Consider the following 21,816-nt stretch of genomic DNA (forward strand, 5'->3'; position numbering starts at 1 on the left):
ATTCGACTTGTGAGTCCACCATAATAAGTACGTCTTGAGATTGATTGGTAGCGAGATCAGGTCCATGCTGTCCAGATGTTTTACCAGGAACCGCTGCAATGGACTTAGTTGTAGTCTTCCTCTGCGAGTCAAGTCCTGCGCTGAGGTGAGTAGACCTAGTAGACGCTGCCATGTTTGTAGTGGTAACGGACAGATGACTGTTTCTGGAATCATGGCTTGGACCTTGACCCAACGATCTTCTGGGACTACAGTACGATTCTGTGTTGTGATGAACCTTATTCCCAGAAACTGAAGATCTTGCTTTGGCTCCAACTCAGACTTCATCCATTTTATTAGCCATCCCAGTTGTGTGAGCAGTTTGATGGTGAAGTCTAGCTGCTGTCGTTGATTGGAGTTGATTGGCTTCTTGATGAACTTGTATCCCGTCGTCCAGGTAGAAGGCACTGCGTAGACCTCAACGATGTAGATAGTTGACGATGGGTTTGGTCACTCGTGTGAATAGCCACGGAACCGACGATATTCCAAACGGTAGGACGCTCCATTGGTACTGACGACCTCTGAACAGGAATCTTAAATATTTTCTTGATTCCGGATGAATCGGGATGTGTAGATATGCATCGTGTAGGTCTATGCTGGCCAAGTATTCTGCTGGATGGACGAGCTGTCTGAGTTGAGGCAGGTGAATCATTTTGAATCTCTCGGGTTTCAGTAGATAGTCTTGGTTGAATGTTCTCATGATGTAATCAACCTGAACTTCTCTTTGGAGTTTTTCTTGGGTACTAAGATAATTGGAGAGTAGAAGCCGGGCGTCAGATGATGTTGATCTATCACTTCTACAGCGTTCTTGGCCAATAGAGAGTTGATGGCTTCTTCTAACTTTACTGCCTGATTGTCTGCGTAGTTGAAGACTACCGTGTCGAGGGTCAGTGGTGGTGTGGCCTTCAGCTGCACACTGTAGCCTTCTCGCAGTACTTGTGAGACGTAGTCGTCCTCCAGTATTCCCCAATTTTCCCAGTACCTTTGTAGACGTCCACCCACTGTCAACGGTTGTACAGGAACGGCTGGGGGTGGAAGCGTCCTGTCATTCCGAACCCCATCTTCAACGTCTAGATCATCTGAAACCTCTGGGAGCACTCCCTCTCCCAGGGTTGCCTCTCCTGTTTCTGGATGAGCGACAAAAATGTAATTTTCTGAGTAAAATTGATATTTTATACTTATCCTGACTCATGCTTTTTGCTTGTCTTCTTCTTCTTTGCGAACATAGTGGAACACTTGTATCTCCCAATTGAAGTTCCCTTCAATGTAAAATCACTAATTAGTACTCACCCTGAGTTATCTTTCCCCTCGTGAGCTCGGGAACGAGGGCGCCACCTCCCACCATGTGCCTCACTCTCTCCTTTGTAGCGAGCCCAACACTTGAATTTACAGGGAAATCCAAAGTGTTATGTGGGGAGGACAGGAGGGCTTACCTCATGAGTCAGGATAAGTATAAAATATCAATTTTACTCAGAAAATTACATATTTTTCCTTATCCTGACTCATGCTTTTTTGCTTGTAGAATCCAACGGCTATGGAGGTGGGATTATATAATACTTTGGATTTGGATAATTAGTGATTAGAATTGTAAAAAACTGTAAAAACCCTATGGGAACTGCATAAAGGCACTGAACTGATGAATTCCTGCTGCTAAGTTATCAGTTGCCATATATGGGTTATTACAATATAACTGTTACAATATACATATTATAATAAAGTATATACAACCTAGTACAAAACTTAAGACTCGTAGACTTAAGTAGTTAATGTGATAGCATAAACTCCTTGAGTTTATAGTTAATATACTTTTATGCAGTAACCAAAGTACTAAGCTTAAGACATGTATAAACTTAAGCTATATGAGTATAGTACTGAGCTTAAATTAGAATTTAACTTAAGCTAAATAATAGCAATTAACTCCGTAGAGTTTGTTAGCTAATGTATATATAAATGTGACCATATTACTGAGCTTAAGATATGATGAACTTGAGCTAAATATAGTAGCAAAACTTCTAGAGTTGTAAGCTAATATATTATATGATATAATAAACATAGTACTGAGCTTAAGATAATAGATTGAACTTAAGCAAAATATATATATAGCATGTAGCTATTTAGTACTGATCTCTGATAAGTATAAATCTGTAAGATTGACTTATCTTCTCCTGGGAACTGTCAACTGTTGAGCGAGGACCATGGGACCGAAGTGGATACCTGAGACGTCCTTAGTGGTAATATCTCTCAGATAGTGGTTGGCAAACACCATATCGGATCTCCAGAAACAGCCCTCCATTATGGTATTCAACGAGCAGTTACCGTGTAGAGCGAGTGTTGATGCTAGTGCTCTAATTTCATGGGGATTAGCCGCTCTTGGAGGGTCGAGTCCTGCAGCCTTGTAGGCACGTAGTATGACAGTTCTGATCCAAATTGAGATAGTGGTACGTGAGACTTCCGTCTGCGTAGCTGTAGATAGAGGGATAAATAATCTCTTGAATTTTCCTCTCCTCTGTTTGGATCGGTGGAGATATATTTTCAGTGCTCTTACTGGACATAGTGATGGATCCATCGTATCCTGAGGCCCAAGAATGGATGAGAGAGCTGGGACGTGGAATAATCTGTCTGGTTGACCTGGCAATTGGTTCTTAGCTATAAAATCCAAGCGTAGTCCCAGGTGTGCGATGTTATGAATATCATCAAAGCGTGTTCTCTCGTAATCCAAGGCGTGAATCTCCGACATCCTGGCAGCCGTGGCAAGGGCTAGCAGGAACAAAGTTTTCTGGGTCAGTGATTCAAACGATGTAGATTCTAACGGTTCATAACCCTCACTAGTGAGGTGTTGGAGCACTATATTTAGATCCCAAGCTGGAGCTTGAAACTTCCGCTTGTGATCCTCCAATCGGAACGCTCGTAGCAAAGCGAGTAACTCTGGGGTCTTTGTTAACTTGACGCCCGTTCTCATAGTTATGACAGAACTTAATGCTGCAAGATAAGTGGACAAAGTTGAGCCTTTTAGATTCTTAGTTTGTCGTAGATAACATAAATAGTCCGCCACTTGAGGATGGGTAGCATATCTGGCTGTAAATCCTTTCTTTGCAGCATAAATGGTGAAACTGTGCCATTTGTCATGCATTATAAGTTCTTGAGTAGAATGTCGCAGTGCAAAGCGTGACAGCTTTTGCGCTCTGGCTGAATAACCTCTCTTATTCAGGCATGCCTTGATACAATCAAGCGTGAAGTTGGAATACTTCTGGTTTCCCGTGCACTTGTTTGGTGTGTGGATGTATCAATAGATTCGAGCGTTCTGGAAGTTGTAGAATTGGTTGACCGATTTCTTGAATAAGATTTGGAAACCATGTTTTCGCTGGCCAGTAGGGCGTGACCAAAATGAGATTGAGGCTCTGCGTTAGGCTGATTTTCCGTATGACTTGTGGGATTAACGCTAGAGGCGGGAAAGCGTACGCGTTGAGTCCCTCCCACGATATGCTTAGTGCGTCCGTTGCCCATGCTAGTGGGTCTGGAACTGGCGATCCAATGTTGTCAGTTGTTTGTTGAATCGAGTGGCGAATAGGTCTACTAGTGGAGATCCCATTTCCATGATTATTTGAGTGAATATCTGTGTGTGGAGCATCCATTCTGTCTGCGACGGTAGGTGTGGCCGAGAGAGAGCGTCTGCTAATACATTCTTTGCTCCTGGAATGTGGCAAGCTCTGGCATGTATGTTTAGATTGTCTATTAGGTTGAATAGTTGGAAACAAAGGGACAGTAGTTTCGGGGACCTTGTTGAGCCCTGTTTGTTCACATAAAACGCCACTGTCGAATTGTCTGTGTGAATCATCAACTGAGTGTTCTGTAGTAGGTTGCTCCAGTGATTTATGGCGTTTATGACTGCTTGCATCTCTAGCAGATTTATGTGATATTTGCTCTCTTGTTTGCTCCATAGGCCTGGCTGTCTTGTGTAAGCAAGGTGGGCTCCCCAACCTTGTAGTGGCAGCGTCACGTACAGATGTGTTTCGATTCCGGCTCTAATAAGGAGGCGCTACATAAACATTCAATCTCTTGGTCCACCAGAGTAGATGAGGTTTGGCGTGATCTGGTAGACTGAATGGTAGAGGGTCCTCGAGATGCGCATTGATGAGGACTTGTAACGGACGTAATTGAAGCCTGCCTCTGACTGTCAAGTCTTGGGCTGAAGTGAGTAGTCCCAATAGAATTTGCCACTGTCGTAGTGGTAGCGGAGAGAAAAAGGCTTGTGGGATTAACTGTTGGATCTTGATCCATCTGTCCTCCGGGGACTACTATCACGATTCTGGGCTGTTAGAAATCGTATCCCTAAAAATGCAGATCTTGCGTTGGTTCTAGGTCCGACTTGAGTAGATTTACTAATCATCCTAGTTGTGTTAGTAACTTGATTATAAAGTTCAGCTGTAGTCTGAGGCGCTGTGGATCTGGATCCACTTGTATCCCGTCGTCTAGGTAAAATGCGCTGCGAAGACCTTGGCGATGATGTAGGTATCACGACAATAGGCTTCGTCACTCTTGTGAATAACCAAGGGGCCGATGAGATTCCGAAGGGAAGTACTTTCCATTGGTAGTGTTTCCCGTCTAGGATAAATCTTAGATATTTCCTTGAATTGCGATGAATCGGAATGTGTAGATATGCATCTTGCAGATCTATGCTGGCCATGTAATCTTTGGGACGAATTAAGTGCCGAAGTTGCGGTAAGTGTATCATGCGAAACGCTGGCGGTTTGCTTAGATAGTCTCTGTTGAAGATGCTCATGTTGTATATGAGACGAAACTTTTCCCTGGAATTCTTCTTGGGCACTAGGAAAACTGGGGAGTAGAAACCTTGGAGATCGGTTCAATTGGTGGAATCGTGAGGGTGTCAAAGTCATCATTCCGCATCTTGTAAGTGAATGCTGCATCCGATTCCTTGGAGGGGGAGTCCAAGTCCAGACTGTTAGCAATCCATGATGTGACCTCTGTTTCTGAGAAAACAAAGTAACCCTCTTTCTCAGAGTGTACCGGGTCCGCCGAACCTTCCTTCTGCGAACCTGTATTCCGCGAACCTTCCTTCCGGGAGCTGCAAGATCCTGATGTAGAACGACTGGATCTCGAGGGGGACCTTCCTTCATCTAATGTTCTCAAACGTTGAGGGTTCGCTGAACCTCTAGTAGACTCTGGGACGTTCGCCTAACCTCTTGTAGACACAGGGACGTTCGCCAAACCTCTAGTAGACTCTGGGACGTTCGCCTAACCTCTTGTAGACACAGGGACGTTCGCCAAACCTTTTGTAGACTCAGGGACGTTCGTCAAACTTCTTGTAGACTCAAAGACGTTCGCCGAACCTTCTTCCAAGGCAGGAACAGGTTCTCGCATGGCTGAGGTTCGCCAAACGTTGTCTGTCATCGTAGGATTCTGCCATGCAGCTCTCTCTTCGGCGAATCTCTCCTCCATCAAGGCCATCATCTGCGTGGTAAACTGCCTCATGAAGTCCCCTGGGTCGAAGTTCTGCATTGTAGGCCGGAACTGATGCGGTGTAGATGTAGCGGTCAAGAACGCTGAGGCGTCAAGTGTGTCTACCTGTAACTACGATGATGCTACGCTGTTGTTGTCTACGTTGACAGACGTCTGCGTAGCTGACGGCTGAACTTCAAATAGATAAACAGCTGCCGAGGTTGCAGGGGACATTCGTCTCGCCGTGGAGGTATACTGCGGCGATGATCTTACTGGTACTTCAGGTAGCAGTATCGGGGAGTTCATCATAAACATCTGCTTCGTCAGGAGGCACTATGTCTTCATTAACGACCTCTGATGCGTTGACTTACTAGAACAAGATGACTTCGACAAAGTTCTAGATGACAATGACTTGTTCTTCATCGCAGATGATGAGGACATCTTTTTCTTACTCGCCGCTGGCGTCAACTCAGTAAAAGCAGATCTCTTCTTGGACCCGGCTGAGTCCCACTAGCCACAGCTGACTGCCCATGGAACGTACTCGGAAATTCACCTGCATTATGAATTACAGCAGTAGTTAACAACATACAGTTACCGGCGTTATCTCCAGATTTATCACCATTGACTTCAGATAATTTCTTCACTCGATCCATGGCACGTTTAAAACGTAAGACAAATAACGATTAAATTGCCAATCTGGTAAATTAATACAATATCTGCAACGCAAACTGGAAGAACATGTATTAATACATGATGGACATTGGGGGGTGAGGATCAGCCGCTAATAACCGGTATCTGCAATCACGATTTCATCAAATGTAAACAAACTACATTATGATGAGAAAAAGTGACAAAATATGAATAATGTTTTCAAAATTTTGGCATACAATTAAAGTTAAATACAACCAGAAATCATACATAGCTTAATTTGGATAAAAGAATCTAAATATTAAAGGATATGGTGCCATATAAGGGACTCCAGTGCTCACCCAACCATCTGCTTGGGCGATGAAGGAGAGAGGGACAAGAATGGCAGGTCACATGACTGTTTGCGTGGGAAAAGGAAGGCAACTCGTGGGTGAGTGAACTTTTATGTCCTGTTCGGTAACTTCAAGGGATTCAAGTGTTCCACTACCACTCGCATAGAGGAAGGAGATAAGCAAAATATAAGGAAAATTTATCATTATCAATTTTAGTTTGTGATCTGGAAACCTTATTCAAAGTTCACTTTCTACATTTTACTATATACCCATGTAAACTTAGGATAGTAATACAGGGGTGCAATATGGATGATGTGGTCAAATTCCATATTGCACCCGAGATTCTGTATTGAACCCCTCCTGTTTCTACTTTCTCCAAAGCTCGGCTCGGATATAAAAGTCGAAGAGCTTGTTCTTTCCTTCATACAAGTTTGTGTGTATTAAAATATTAATGAATTTTATTAGAATCTCTGAATGGTGTCATTATTTTGCCTATGGTAAGTTGTGAAAGTGGGACTTGATTCATCACGTCATGTGGAGGAATGTATGATCTAGGTCAGTTGCATGATCCACCCACGTGCAGAGTGATACTTAATGTCAAACTAACCTGAATGTGGAAGTATCGAGAGGCGTGAAAATATGTATCGCTACGCTATGATTTGTTTTATTAAGTAAGGCCAGAAAAATTAATTTTCCCCGTTCAAAAAATAAAATCCTCATATTTTTATTGGCACAAAAATATAAACTTACAAAAAAAATATTTTGGGATTGTTTTTTGCCCCATCTTCGTAAATTGCCAAAAATATGAGTATTTAAAAGGACCATTATTTTGACTAGTGATTTTTATTTTTTATTTTGACTAGTGATTTTTATTTTTTATTTTCCAGCCTTTAGGTTTTCAGATGACAAAAATCTGTAAAACAAGAAATAAAATTGGTCTGACCTAACAGATTAATGCAAGATAACAGGGTATGTAATAAATATAGAACATCATACTAGTGCATCTGGAAGCACTAGTATGACGTTCTACATATAGATTATATGTAACTGGAGTTAACTGATTGTAGAAGAGCTATTCTTGACACTGACAGCAGATAATGGACACTGCTCGGTTTCAAAGTAACTATCTGGACTAAATGAATTATAAATGAGAACTAATATACATATCCATAATGTGGGAACAAAAGCAACCGAATAAGGTCATAATCGTCAGTTGAACTATATATATAAACATGATAAACAAACTCGTATTCCAGCCAAGGCCAGGACATTGCACAACTTGCAGGCAGAGATTGATGGCAAATAACTGTCAAAACATATAAATATCCTGATTCATTCATTGTACAATATCTTATACCCAAGAAATAATTGTTGTCCTTAATCTTTCCACAATGTCATGAAGGGACAGACACCGTAACTATTTGACAAAATCACCATCAGCTAACTAACATCGACACTTGACTTGTCAAACTAAAACTTCAGCAGAATCGATCGCCTTTCCACCACAATATCATGTGTTCATATGGCAGTTTCACCAACTTTGTCATCATGCCAAACCCAAACTGTACCTATTAAATGCAGCATTGTATGAACCAGGTGCCTCTTGATAGTGTCTGGAATTTCCATTTTGAGGACGGCCGGATCTGTCTCGTGCCGCCATATTTTTATTTGATATGGTAGCTTTGTATGTTCAATATTACCAAACGATCAAATATTAAAGAACGTCAACATTCCCAAGAAAACAAATTTATTGGTATATTAATTATACATGTACCGACAAAACATACTTAGAATATATCTTCAAACCATTGTTCTTCGAAACTACACTTGTAAACAAAATGTTAAACGAAGGTGACTGGCACTCGGCTTTAGTTTCGACTGCGCTTCTTCGCGATTGTATGTACTTAGATCAGAAGACAGTAACAAGTCTTGTTGATTTGAGGTCTGCTTCCAACTCCGCTCGATTCCAAGCAGTGTTCTGTTTACAAAAATTCACCGTTCAGTTAGCATCGGACTTCGGGGAGTACGTAAAGTGACTTTTGGCGACCAGCCTTTACTATAGTGTTTGCAATTTGCAATGTTAGGTCTTGGTGATTATTGTTCCAAAGGTTAAGATATGTATGAAATCAGCCAATTATGACTCAGAATATTACTCTCACTGTAAATATCACTTCCAAAACAATTAAAGGCTGGTTCTAATATCATCACATACACAGTGCCGTTTATGTATTTTGTAAACAAACAGATTTGCATGTCAACATCAAGTCATCTTCACAAAACATTCATACCCACAATAGCAGAATTAAACGAAAGCTTATATGAGAATCGATTTGGGCTTTAGTTTTCAAATAATGCCCATATATTCGTAGATGCATTGTGATAATAAGACCTTATGAGACTTCGTATCAGCTTCATAAACTTCCTGATACCTCAGATGTTAGACTGATGCACTGTCATATTTATACCCATGACAAATACCATGATGGTCTACGTAATATGAAAGGTGTTCTTTTAGCTGTTGCTTGCAACTGTAGTAATATGTTTTTGTTTAATATCTCTCACTAGATTTAGGGGTCGGTGGGTTAGCTTTGTGGTTAACTTGCGCTTGTGACTTTGAAAACCAGGGTTAGATTCCCCCACAGACCATACAATATCTAAAGGTAATTTTCTGGTGCCCAACATGATACTGATGGAATAGTGTTGAAGGCAGTGTAGAATCATTCTCATTAAGTGCAGTTTTATTTATATACATTCCATGGTTAAGACAGAATATTTAGGTATTACCATGTTTAGTTTTAGAAATATAAAGTTGCATTTTGGGACCGATAACAACAATGCCCTCTGCAGGTAATATGTTTAGGTACCCCAAATATGTAATATTACATTGTAAATAAAATTGCATATGTATTACATCTTTCAGGTGCATCAGTCATGGTTTAAGCATTTGTTGATGTCATCTTAGCATAAAGAAAATCTGCGGTTTATACTTGGGACAGCTTTTAATCAAGAATGGAGGAGAAAAAAGATAGTCAGGTTAGTATGGATGTGGCATGTCATCAAGGATTTGCCGCAACATTATGTGTTTTTGGAATACATTGCTATGTAAATTGCTGCATTTATCTTTATTACACCTTCAAAATCTCCTCTTAAATATCTGTTTGTGTTGCCATTGGTCTACTAATGCAGAAAGAGAAAGAGTTTCATTTAGAAGGTTGTAGTGAGTTTTTGTAATGCTCTGTTATCATGGCATTCCCAAAGCAGGGCCTCAAACTGGTGAGTGGCATCTACACTATTCATGCCATAATTGTATTTGTACACACATTTCTCTATGTGATAGCTAAAAATGTTTCATAGTTGTCCCATCAAAACTGTAGGTGTATGGCTTTTTTGCATCAAAAACCAAATGTAGGTACAGCTAAATCTTTGAAGGGAACCTAGAAGTGGAATGCATAAGAAAAGCAAGATACACTAAAACAACATGGTAATTGAAGTTGAAGAAGTTGACATCCATAAATCTTGCTTTTCTTGGTACAGCTACTCTATTCAGCCCACAATGTCAGCAGTAATTCATATGTTCATGGCTTTGTTTCAGAAACACACTCTTGCTGAGCTCCTTCCCCCACCTGAAACATCTGCACCAACTACCACCACCATTAGTAAGGCAGATGTTATTGCACAAAACCCCTTTGAAGACCAGCTCCCAGTCTCAGCAAGACAGTCACCCAGCATGTCAAATATGACCAACAATATGCCCAATAACATGCAGGGCAATATGCCTAATAACATGCCAGGTAATATGCCGAATAACATGCCCGGTAATATGCCTAATAACATGCAAGGCAATATGCCCAATAACATGCAGGGGAATATGCCCAATAACATGCAGGGAAATATGCATAATAATATGCAGGGTAATATGCCTAATAACATGCAGGGTAATATGCCCAATAACATGCAGGGTAATATGCCCAATAACATGCCCGGTAATATGCCAAATAACATGCCGGGTAATATGCCCAATAACATGCAGGGCAACATGGGTAATATGAACAACATGAACAAGCAAGGACATGGAACAGGAATGCCTCCACAAGGGCCAGGTTCGGGCAAGATGTATCCACCCAATCAGCCAATGGTATTCAATCACTCAAATCCCAATGCACCACCGATTTACCCATGTGGAATATGTCACAAGGAGGTTCATGACAATGACCAGGCAATACTCTGTGAGAGTGGATGTAACTTTTGGTTTCACAGGATCTGTACTGGGCTCACTGATCCAGCTTTCTCCATGTTGAAGGCTGAAGTGTATGCAGAGTGGGTCTGTGACAAATGCTTATCTACAAAGAATATACCTCTTGTCAAGTTAAAACCATAAATATCTGAAAACTGTTTTCATTTCCTTGACACTTTGAGGTGGGCTCATCTCTACCATGCAGTGGTTACACCCTCACTAGATTAGGATCTGTTCAGCGGTTCATGAAAAGTTTGATATGGTTATCCAGGTTTCCAAGGAGAAAACCTGATTACCAGTGTATATCACTATCCTAGACACCAGTTCATCAGGTACATGTCAGTATGGATGTGTAAAGTTTTCTTCCCTTCTTGCCTCGTTTCAAATTCAAACACTCAGAACTCTGAAAAACATTTATCACCATACTCATCATACTTGCATGTTAGTGATGATGTGTTCTGGGGTGTCAGGGTCTATTTCAAGTAAATAATGATCCTTGTCAGAGTGTTCTCACATTTCTTTCTGTTCCAAGCATAAATGAGATGAGTCCACCACAATACATAAACGTCATTTTCATGTCATAGAGAGGCATTTCAATCATTCATTTCACCATTATATGTTAAAAATAAGCAATTCACTAAGGTCAGGTTGTGTGAAAAGCTCCAGATATGTGAACATCTATTTTGACTTGTTTTAGCTATTTTACAAGATTTATTGATGACTATCATTTTCATCACCTTGAGCCGTCAGTTTCCATTGTGTGTTGATGATCACCATTTCAGAAAATGTTCATTGATAAAGGCATGAAAGTGGGGTTCGGGATCCAGAGATCATGAACAAAGTAAGCATTTTTGCATAGATTACAACTTTGTTAATATCTGGCAAGGCCACATAGAGATCCTTATACCATTATCAACCTTGAGCTGATCATCACTCAATCCCCAAATACATAAATGGCAAAGCATCATTATATTACATCCTTCATATCTATAAGGCCACATAGAGATCCTTATTTATCAAGCTAATTTGGTAGAAGTGTATCCTTCATATCTCGTGTTTTTTAGTAGCGGTAGAAGTGTAGTGTGTGTTTTGTAGCGTTAGTGTGTAGTTTGTGGACCAGACATGAGAATTTCTGTTTATATGCAAATACATATGTCTAGACTTTGTTATGTGACTTGCACAGCTCATTTTATTCATAGGTTGTCTAAATTGTCTTAAATTGCTTCTCTCGTGGTTGTGTTGATATTCTAACATATAGAGCATTGTTTAACATTACCAAGTGTGTCAATATTCTGATACTCTAAATGTTTTTGTAACAGAAAATAAAGATATTAATACTGAAATTGTTGATTGTTCCCAGTTGTGTTTGCTGGCATGGCATTCTTAAAAATATTTATGATTTATAAACTAGAAGTACAATGATTGTGCTCCCAATCCAGTTATCCTTAACTCTCAGAGCACACTGACAAAATTATACTACTCCAAAGGAAGGAAGGGTCTTCTTATTTAAAGATTTATATGTAAGTTTATTTTTAGGCTGCACTCAGCAATATTCCAGCTATATGACAGCGGTCTGTAAATAATCAAGCCTGGACCAGACAATCAAGTGACCAACAGCATGAGCATCGATCTAAGCAATACGATGGGATACGATGACAAGTAAGCGAGCCTGGCCACCTTATTACGACAAGCATGGGTTACTGAAGAAATTCAAACCCGGATCTTCAGGGTCTATCACGGTGCGGGGATATTCACTTGCATGTTTGTTTGTTTTAAACATACTTTATTCATGAGAAAAGGATTGGGTACAAGTTATACAACTTAGAACACCCTCTCCATAGTATTTACATAGTATTATTTACATTCATTCTACAAGATGGACAGAGAAGAACAGAAAGATGGGAAAGAGAGGAACAATTGCAACAATTAAGAAAATCATTTTGATTGACAAATATATGCTTGAACAATTTTAAATATGTTTTGATTTATGTGAACAGTCAGATGTTGCATGTTTTAATTGCTTTATTTGAATCAAGTAAACTGTTTATGAAGAAGAGACAAAATCAACAAAATGGAGCTTGTATGTTTGTTTTTAATAAGAAAAATAACTGTTTATGAAGAAGAGACAAAATCAACAAAATGGAGCTTGTATGTTTGTTTTTAATAAGAAAAATAACGAATATAGATACATTTCTTTATATCTTCTCTCTAAGCTGTCAGATATCCAGCCCCACATTACTGCTGCTCACTCACTCACACTCCGGAAGTTCAGCGTTCAGTGAAACATCACGTTTGATAGGAGTGCAAATGCCATATCGGGAGTTATAGGAAAATATGTTTATTAAGTTGGAATAATCCCCACATCTGTTTACTGCCAGCGAATCATGGGAAGTGCTGGAAGAGACAGGGCTGTGCGTTACTACACTGTACCAGGGAGACTATATAACGAGTGTTGTAGATTATCCCTGACTGTACTGAACGCCGCGAGGAGAGAAGATAATTACCACAACATTGTGTTGTTCGTCAGGGGAGAGGTGGACCTCAGCCTCAGACCAGAACCACAAAACATGGAGCCAACAAAATGTCTGGGTGAGTCAGGCTGCAATAAATTTAAAACAAAGATCCAAACAATATAGAACAATTTTTTATGGAAAACGACTTCTGTATTTCGTGAGTGCGACGTTTCGATACAGATTCTTGTACCGTTGTCAAGCAAGAGTGATGCCACTCAAACAAGTTAAAAGATCCAAACAAGAACCCAACAAAACGCTGTGCAGTATTTGTAGTTATCGTCACCGGTATGTCCCGAATGCACCTTACCACTATTTCTACTGGTGTGTAAAATGATACTTATCACATCTTCTGATCCGTCATATATACGAAACCCTTTTCTTAGTCACAGTGTATGAGAAGAAACCCCGTCTCTCAATGAGATAATTCGTGGGATCATTCGATCCTCATTTTGCCTCAGAACAGTTTTTATACAGAGGAAAAACAACCTATTAAAATCCATCTGCCATGTTGTCACTAGCCGGTTTGCTCCAATTATGATTGTAGGTTTGTCAGGGCCTCCTTTCACAAAGCACTAACGTGATCGTAAGTCACTAAGGTAACCTTAGTGCAATGTTAAAGAATGGGAGTAAAGGTTGCTTCGTGAAAGGAGCCCCATATCAATACAGCAGTAGGCGTATAGCAGGAATAATGTTCAAATGGGGGTTAAATCAGACTCACTCACTCACACTGTTGGGATACTGTCGTATCTGGCGGTTGGGTGTTAGTAAACCCTACCGCAGTTACCTATTGATTATGGTCGTTCCACATTGTCAGGGAAGATTTAAGCTCCAGCTCTGCACTCGCTTGGTCCATGGGGAATGCTCAGTCAAGGAGTGAGGGGTCGGGCGACCGTGACTCCTAACTAACTACATCACATTCAGATGCTTGATTGGCATTTTAGAAGATGATATTTGATGAACATAGAGATTTTTTCTGGGTTACATCTTCTTTTTATTCTCGAGTACAACGTTTCAGGGCTTGTTCTGGCCCCATCATCAGGTAAACTGAACAGTAACTGTTAACTCTGGCCGTGACGTCACAATGCTTATGACGTCACAATGCTATGACGACGCAATACATGTCCCTCGAGAATATCTGTGTACCGCTCACTCTTCATATTCCCATCAATTCTAAGATGCCTAGCTGTTAGAACAATCGAAAAAAAAATACATTATCAGACAATAAAGGTATAGTTTTTGATGACGTAACAACGACGCAATACATGTCCCTCGAGAATATCTGTGTACCGCTCACCTTCATTCTGGTGGAAACATTACGTTTATGTTTTACGACGGTTAAAATGTGTCATTTCGACTCATCAACATACACAGAGGTAGCGTTGCCCCTAACACAGATATGCCACCCCACACGTTAAATTTCGGACTGTACTTTGGGCACTGATACAAAGGTTTTCAAAGGTTTGATACAAAGGCTTCCATCTGCTCACGTGTTCTATGGAAATGTTTGGATTTTCCAGCAGGACAACGACCCAAAACATCGTTCAAAGCATTCACAGGCCTGGTTTCGGACCGAAAATATGACATTAATAGATTGGCCAAGCTATAGCCCTGACCTAAATCCAATAGAAAATGTTTGGGGACTTATGAAGGAAAGTGTCAATAAGAAAAATCTGACAAATATTGCTGAAATGAAAGAAGAGGTGGTCCGATATTGGGACAGCATGGACCACAACTTTCTAACTTCTTTGATCAGTAGTATGCCCCGCCGCATTGAAGCCTGCATTGCTGCCCATGGTGACTTGACAAATACTAACTGTTCACCTGTCTTTGAATCTGGAGTTATATTCTGCTAATAATCACATTTAATACGTGAGTAATGAGTGAAAAAAATAAACAATTTACAATCTTTAAATTCTCAATAATTTCTGGTTGTACTGTAACTGTATCTGTCCTTTCACTCATGTGTATTATAATTAGAGGGGTCTCGGACAGCATCGTTCAGTGACTCCCCTTAGCAGTGATTTGTTACTTCCGTCTCCGCCCTTTAACTCATGTATTTCGTAACTTTCCTCTGACGACCTTGTCGTGTCCTTGCCTCACCAAAGTTTTTACCAAGTTCATATCTCAATGTTTATCTTTCTCTTATTCCCGACTTTCTGTCTCCATTATGTGTTTTACCGTTCTTAGTCATGAGCCAAAGGATATCAGTTCTGAGTCATACTGCTAAACGAAATACGGAATCTGCTGTAATTCTCTTAATGCTTTAGGGCTGCATTTTCACCTTATAACAATACTATTGAATGTTACATGTTGTGAATGGTTGAAGTGGGACGGGTTTCCTCCCCTTGATAAACTGTTCTTTCCCCTGCGATTGAGAACAAAACTACAACCTGTATCAAGAGTGTTCATATTCAGACACACTTGACCCAAGGACACACAGAAGAGACACTTGACTGAGTTCTTGAAGACACCAGGATTGTAAAGACAGGTTCTTGAATAAAAGTACATATACCTCAGTCTAAATGGCGTATTACTTATTGGTTGCTGTCACTGTTGCGTCGAATGAATGCTTTGTCCCTGGGTGTTTTATTTATTTGTTGTTTAACGCCGCGGTCAGCAATATTCCAGTTATATGACGGCAGTTGTGAATAACCGAGCACCTGATCCCTCTAGTCGCCTCTTACGACAGGATTAGAATTGGTCTTCAGCAACCCATGCTTTTCTTCCGTGAAAATCCGAGTTAGAGTTAGTCTTCAGTAACCAAAGCTTCTCTCCCCTTGAAGACCTGGGCCTAGATTTCGAAGCTCTCTTAGCGCTAAGATAGTCGTAAGTGCCATACATTAACATTAACTTACGACTATCTTAGCTCTATGATTGGTCGTCAGCAACCCATACTTGACGGGTGGTCAGACTCGCTGACTTGGTTGACACGTCATCGTGTACGATGCTCATGATATTGATCACTCGATTGTCTGGCCCAGACACGATTATTTACAGACCGCCACCATATAACTGAGTACGGCGTTAAACAAACACATACACCAAGAAACACGCGTAGCACTGGGCCTAGAATTTCGAAGCTCTCTTAGCGCTAAGATAGTCGTAAGTTAAAGTTAATGTATGGCACTTACGACTATCTTAGCGCTAAGAGAGCTTCGAATATCTAGGCCCAGGCCTTCAAGGGGAGAGAAGACTTTGGTTACTGAAGACTAACTCTAGCTCGGATTCAACCGAATCCCTTCACGAGGCGTGTGCAACTCGGTGTCTAACCATAGCCAATTACTTATGTATACACCAGCACGCGTGTAGCTCTGCTGCTTTGATTAACTTGTGGGACAATGTCAAGAGCACGTTAGAGTGGGAAGGTATCACGATATATGTAATGGTAAATCATTTGGTTTCCCTCGTGCTCGTGATTGAGGGAGATTTGGGGTAATTGTTGCGACAGCTTGTTTACTTGAAATTAAGTGAAGTGTTTTATTATGATTTCCTGTGATCTGTCAACAAAGTGATATCGTAAAGTATATATTTGTTGTATGATTATGGTTGTTAGGTTTGTTTAGCACGCATGCGTTGTTGCTACGGCAAATCAATGTCAAGGTCGATCACCTGTGTCATTGTTGGCCTCGTTGAGACTGTCACCTCAGCGATCCTTGGTATGCTGTGAGTTTTTGTTGCTATTAAGAAGACATAATATCAAGATATAACCATATACGACCATAATTAATTAGTTGGATACAATTAAGAAAATGTATTCTATAACTGTAACATAAATGAGAAAGTGAGTAGGTAATTCGAGATTCTACATATTCAGTTTAGCACTTATAAATCTACGGGTAAAAAAAGGAGAATGTTGACCTTGCAATTTAGGTCCCACAATAGTTTTTGCATGATTTCATTCCCACAGACACTAAAGATGAATAAACTATCGGATGCCACCTTGGCACCCTTGAGGGTTTTGTAAAAAATGTTTTTTTAAAAATGACCCTCTTTTGATAATCGGCAACATTTTGGTGGTTACAAAGAAACACACTATGAGCTTTACAGTGATTACAGGTGTTGTATATTCTTAGTATACCACATGTTTTCACGACTGTTGCTCCACACATGATATGTGAGTTCTTTACAGTATTTAAACAAAGGGAATTATACGTTATTTTTTAAAAAAAACCACTCTTTTATCCAGACAATATGTAATTAATACCATTTTATTCTTGAATAATGTTCTAAAAGTAGATAAAAGGCAACTATATTGTTGTGTAATTTCTGACATGACTGTAGTTGATTTATACCAGAAAAACAGGGCAAGGAAACTTATTACAGAGAACATTTCAGATGTTATATAATTAATTGTATGGATAATAGAGTGTTATGACAACATCTATTCAGGTTTTTAATCTTATTGTTTCATAGAATCTTATGCATGAATTATGAATATCATTATCCATTTAAAATCCATGTCCAAACTGTATGATATATAGACTGATTGTTACTTACAATGCTACAAAGGTGAAGAACTTGCATCATACAAATAATTACCCAAATCAATTTGAGTCTGTATTCATGAGTGAGAGTCATAGGCAAAGTCTGTTTCAGACTCTTGGCACAATGGATTTGAAATGTCAGTCACTTTCATTGAGCACTCTAAGGGCAGCTCTGGTGTGCTGGTTATAGCAGTCATCACATCCTGCACATTCACAGAACATTGTACAGGGAAGTCGAGCAACAGCACATCCACACTTTGCTGAGGTGCAGTTTTCACAACAACATTTCACCAGTTTGAGAATGTAGTCGGGAGCTGATGGGGTCCCTAGCGGAATGTAGTCAATCATCATGTCTGTCCATATTAGTGTTGGGAATCGGAAACCGAATCCACTATCGATTATCGGAGGATTGTGGTGAACGATTATCGATTATAATCGAAATATATACATTTTTAATGTAGTCACCAATTTTAAGAGGTTTCCCCCAGGTTTTTTCTAATTAATGTTGTTTTATAACTAATACTGTCATGCAGTGAAATGAACGCATGCAAGTAAGACACTGGAATTGTAATTAAACAATAAAAGTGGTTAAAATTTTACAATATTCGTGAATATTCATCAAATTAAATTATTAGTATTCTTAATTCAAGGGTGTTATACAAAAACAACAAAATTCCGATCAATCAAAAATATTTTTTTTTACAATCGATGAGCATTTTTTATCCTTCTTTCGATCGATTTTCGATCATCGGAACAACACTAGTCCATATCCCATTCCATGTCCCAGGTGTATGACGCGTGACATGTTCCCCTTTCAGAAATTTCTCAAGTAGTTCTGGATTGAGATCTTCTGCTGTTCTAAGATGGTACAGGCCATATCGTACATAGTTCTGATGTCCAGAGGCAAAGAAGTAGGGCATCATCAACTTAACTGCAAGCAAATTATGGAGTGGCCAGTCTGCTTCTTTCTCAGCTCTGACAAACTGTAGCATCAGTAAAACTGGCTTGATCAGCATATCGAGCCACAGTCTTGTTGTTCTGGCTAGTCTTGCTCTGTCTTCCAAGATGCTAAATAAGTCATCTGGCATGGATACCTGTGTTATCAGGTTCCGTAATAGTTCTTCAACTAGAATTCTTAAGGCCCGTACATTTTGAGGATATCTCTTTCCTGACATCATGTTTGCTACACTTCCAAAAGAGCTTTCAAGAATGTCCGACAGTCCACTTCCAGCCATCAGTGTGCCAACACATCCAATAAAGTTCATAAGGAAGAACATTCCTCCAAGGCTTAGAAAGAAATGACTGGATCTTTCTGGGTATACTCATGTTATGTGAACTGCCACCCTGTAAAGTTGTTGGTCACATGTGAAAACAACAACATTTTGTCCAACTTGTTTAGTCAGTTTGTCAGCTTCCTTCATAGCAGTTAACATGGTGTCAGGGTCAGCTGGTTTCATGTCTATCAAAGGAGTGTAAACTGATGTTGTTTTCGACCTGAATGTGTGACCGTCCCTTCTGTTCAGTGCACTATTATAGCCGTTCCATTCTGGACAGGAGGCGTCTTGAACAACTTTAGACAAGAAATCGACATCCCTAACAGTTGCACGTGATGTCGAGACTATCTGCATGGCTAAAATTTTCAGTGGTTTCACTGTCTTCATGATGCAGTCCTTAGGTATGATTGGCTTTTTGGGACCTGTGTATCGTTCTACTGTGATTTCATCATCCACTTGCTGTGTCATTTCCTCTTTCTTTTTCCGACGAAATGTATCGTTGCCACCAGTGTTCTTGTCATCATCAAGTGTCTGAGTTAGAAGCATTGCAAGAGCATGTGTTGATTGGAGTCCATTTTGGCTGGAAATGTTGGCGTCAAAGTTGTTGACTATGACTTGTACAAGGGGAGTTCTCCTGGTGATTCCGATCTTAATCCTCTAGATGGGACATCATTTGATGCAAGTGCTGCTGATTTTTTGAATCGAAGAACTTCATCATAGGTGCACACAATACCAAACTTGTTCAATTCTTGAATCAGATCTTTTCCTTTGATGAACACTCCAAGACATGTCTGCAGTGGTGTTGGCTGCTTTTTTAGTAAACCAATAATCATATTACAAATCATCAGGACTGGTAGCGCATGTTCTTCAGCTTGGAGATTGCAACCCAAGAGTTCTTGAAATGTTGGACTACAAATCTCTCCTGCAATCTGGCAGTCTATTCTTTTTTGTATTTCTTTTTGGAAAGCGGTATTTCTTTAGTTTGTTGTCGTACCTGTTTGGAAATTTTCTTCATGGAAGAAGTCAAATCATCATCTTCAGTTTCATCAACGACCACCTTAAGGGTGTCTGTTGCAGTGTCCCGGAAGACAAGAATACTGGCTATTCCTTTTCCTCTTAGAATAATCAGTTCATCGGCAAAGCACCTTGATCAGCATTCATTGATCTAATCACATAATCAAATGCTTCATCTGAGCTTGACTCAGTTCCTTTCAATTTTGAAATGGCTAATTGAACAGATTTTGGGGCCATACATTTTTTTACGACATTTGTCATGATATCTGGCTTCTGTAGCATGAAGATCGCTTATGGTTTCTTCTACTCTCAGTCTAACTTCATCTCCCCACTTATCCTGACGTATGTCACATGTGCCAAGAATTATATTCTTGAAGGATGTTTGGCCATCATCTGCAGTTCTGCAAAGGATAGATCTCTTCCATCGTCTAGGATTTCTAGTCTTTCTCAATTTCACATGGGCTCCCACAGAATAAACAATGTTCGAGAAAGTTGAAGTCAGCAGCTGAATCTGAACGACAGCTTCTCTTTTTGGGTAGTTCTAGCAGGCATATTTCTGAACATGATTTTGTAAGTCTTTTAAGATGTGTCTTTGATGTGTAAGTAGAAACACAGTTTTTGTAGTAGAATAATCCATTTTGTTCAAAATAAATACTATTTCGTTCAATTTCTAAATGCAGGTCATCCTTTCGGATCTTGCTAGCATCAATAATAGATGTGATACGCTGTGTCGTCGAATTAGTAGTTGTCAGTTTCTGGTTTGGGGTACTACAGCAGCCAACTATCTTAAATATACATTCCTCAACACCAGTCTGAAATTAAAGAAACAAAAGGATATATAATTTCTCTTTAAATGTGCAAAAATAAAATAAATAATATTGAAGGGTAGTTGAACAAGGTATATTGAAAGGTATAACACAATTATAACAAATATTTTTAATATTTACAAACCAAATACTGTGATGCATATACAGTATCATTCTCTGCAGACTGTACCGGTTTTCAATTACCTTTAATTAAAATTATGAAGTATTATATTATGTTATAGCACCTTACTGGGCACATATTGCCAAACAAATCTGGTTCATTTAAGGTTGATGTAACTGACTGAGTTTAGTTTTACGCCGCTTTTAGCAATATTCCAGCAATATCACGGCGGGGGACACCAGAAATGGGCTTAACACATTGTGCCCATGTGGGGAATCGAACCCGGGCCTTCGGCGTGACGAGCCAACGCTTTAACCACTAGGCTACCCCACCGCCCCTAAGGTTGATGTAAATCATTGTCATGACTGTAGTCCATAGGAAAATAGCACCTACAAATCAATACTGTCACTTAGATCAATGTTGTTATTCAATTTAGAGAAAAAATAATTTAAAACTTTTCCCTACTTGCATAGTCAATAGAGCCAAATGGCGGTATGATTAGTTGTTCAGAAAGTAGTACACAGAGTTTTCATCAAACTATCAATTCAAGGGAATGGAGACTTTTCTTCTATGAGAATCTTTGAACATTGTTTGCAAACATGAATATATGAATGCATATATAAGTGGTTCTGATAAATTTCAACATCAGATGAAGTTTAATGCAGCTTTCCACTGATGCAGATACTAAGCCTAGCAGACGATGCATCACTAGTTTGCATTTTTGATCTGAATTATTTTTTATCACATATCTTTCATACAATTACTCTGATTTACAATGTTGTACATGTTATAAATCAGTTGTACACCACAAATTAGTTACCATTGTGCCATATTTTTTGTGCAGATGATGTTAAAGTTGAGTAGCTAATGTAAAGAGACTTCACAGGAAGTACTCCA

At 39.7% G+C, this 21,816-nt stretch overlaps 2 protein-coding genes across 2 annotated transcripts in view; one reads left to right on the forward strand and one right to left on the reverse strand.

Moving 5' to 3' along the window:
* The window catches only part of LOC124268090 (3'-5' RNA helicase YTHDC2-like), a 48,405-nt gene extending 40,271 nt beyond the window's left edge, over positions 1-8,134 (reverse strand). The window contains exon 1 of the mRNA XM_046703109.1: positions 8,042-8,134. Coding sequence (XP_046559065.1) covers positions 8,042-8,133 — 92 coding nt within the window. The 5' untranslated portion in view covers position 8,134. The remainder of the gene's footprint in view (positions 1-8,041) is intronic.
* A 215-nt stretch (positions 8,135-8,349) lies between these two features.
* LOC124268059 (protein pygopus-like) lies at positions 8,350-11,425 on the forward strand. Its single transcript, XM_046703070.1, has 3 exons — positions 8,350-8,497; positions 9,392-9,506; positions 10,066-11,425. The coding sequence occupies exons 2-3, from the start codon at positions 9,483-9,485 to the stop codon at positions 10,849-10,851; spliced, it is 810 nt and encodes a 269-aa protein (XP_046559026.1). The 5' UTR covers positions 8,350-8,497; positions 9,392-9,482; the 3' UTR covers positions 10,852-11,425.
* The last annotated feature ends 10,391 nt before the right edge of the window (positions 11,426-21,816 follow it).

This window comes from Haliotis rubra, unplaced genomic scaffold, assembly GCF_003918875.1.
Source record: "Haliotis rubra isolate DU_JTF1 unplaced genomic scaffold, ASM391887v1 Scf136, whole genome shotgun sequence".
In the NCBI taxonomy this organism is placed as follows: Eukaryota; Metazoa; Mollusca; class Gastropoda; order Lepetellida; family Haliotidae; genus Haliotis; species Haliotis rubra.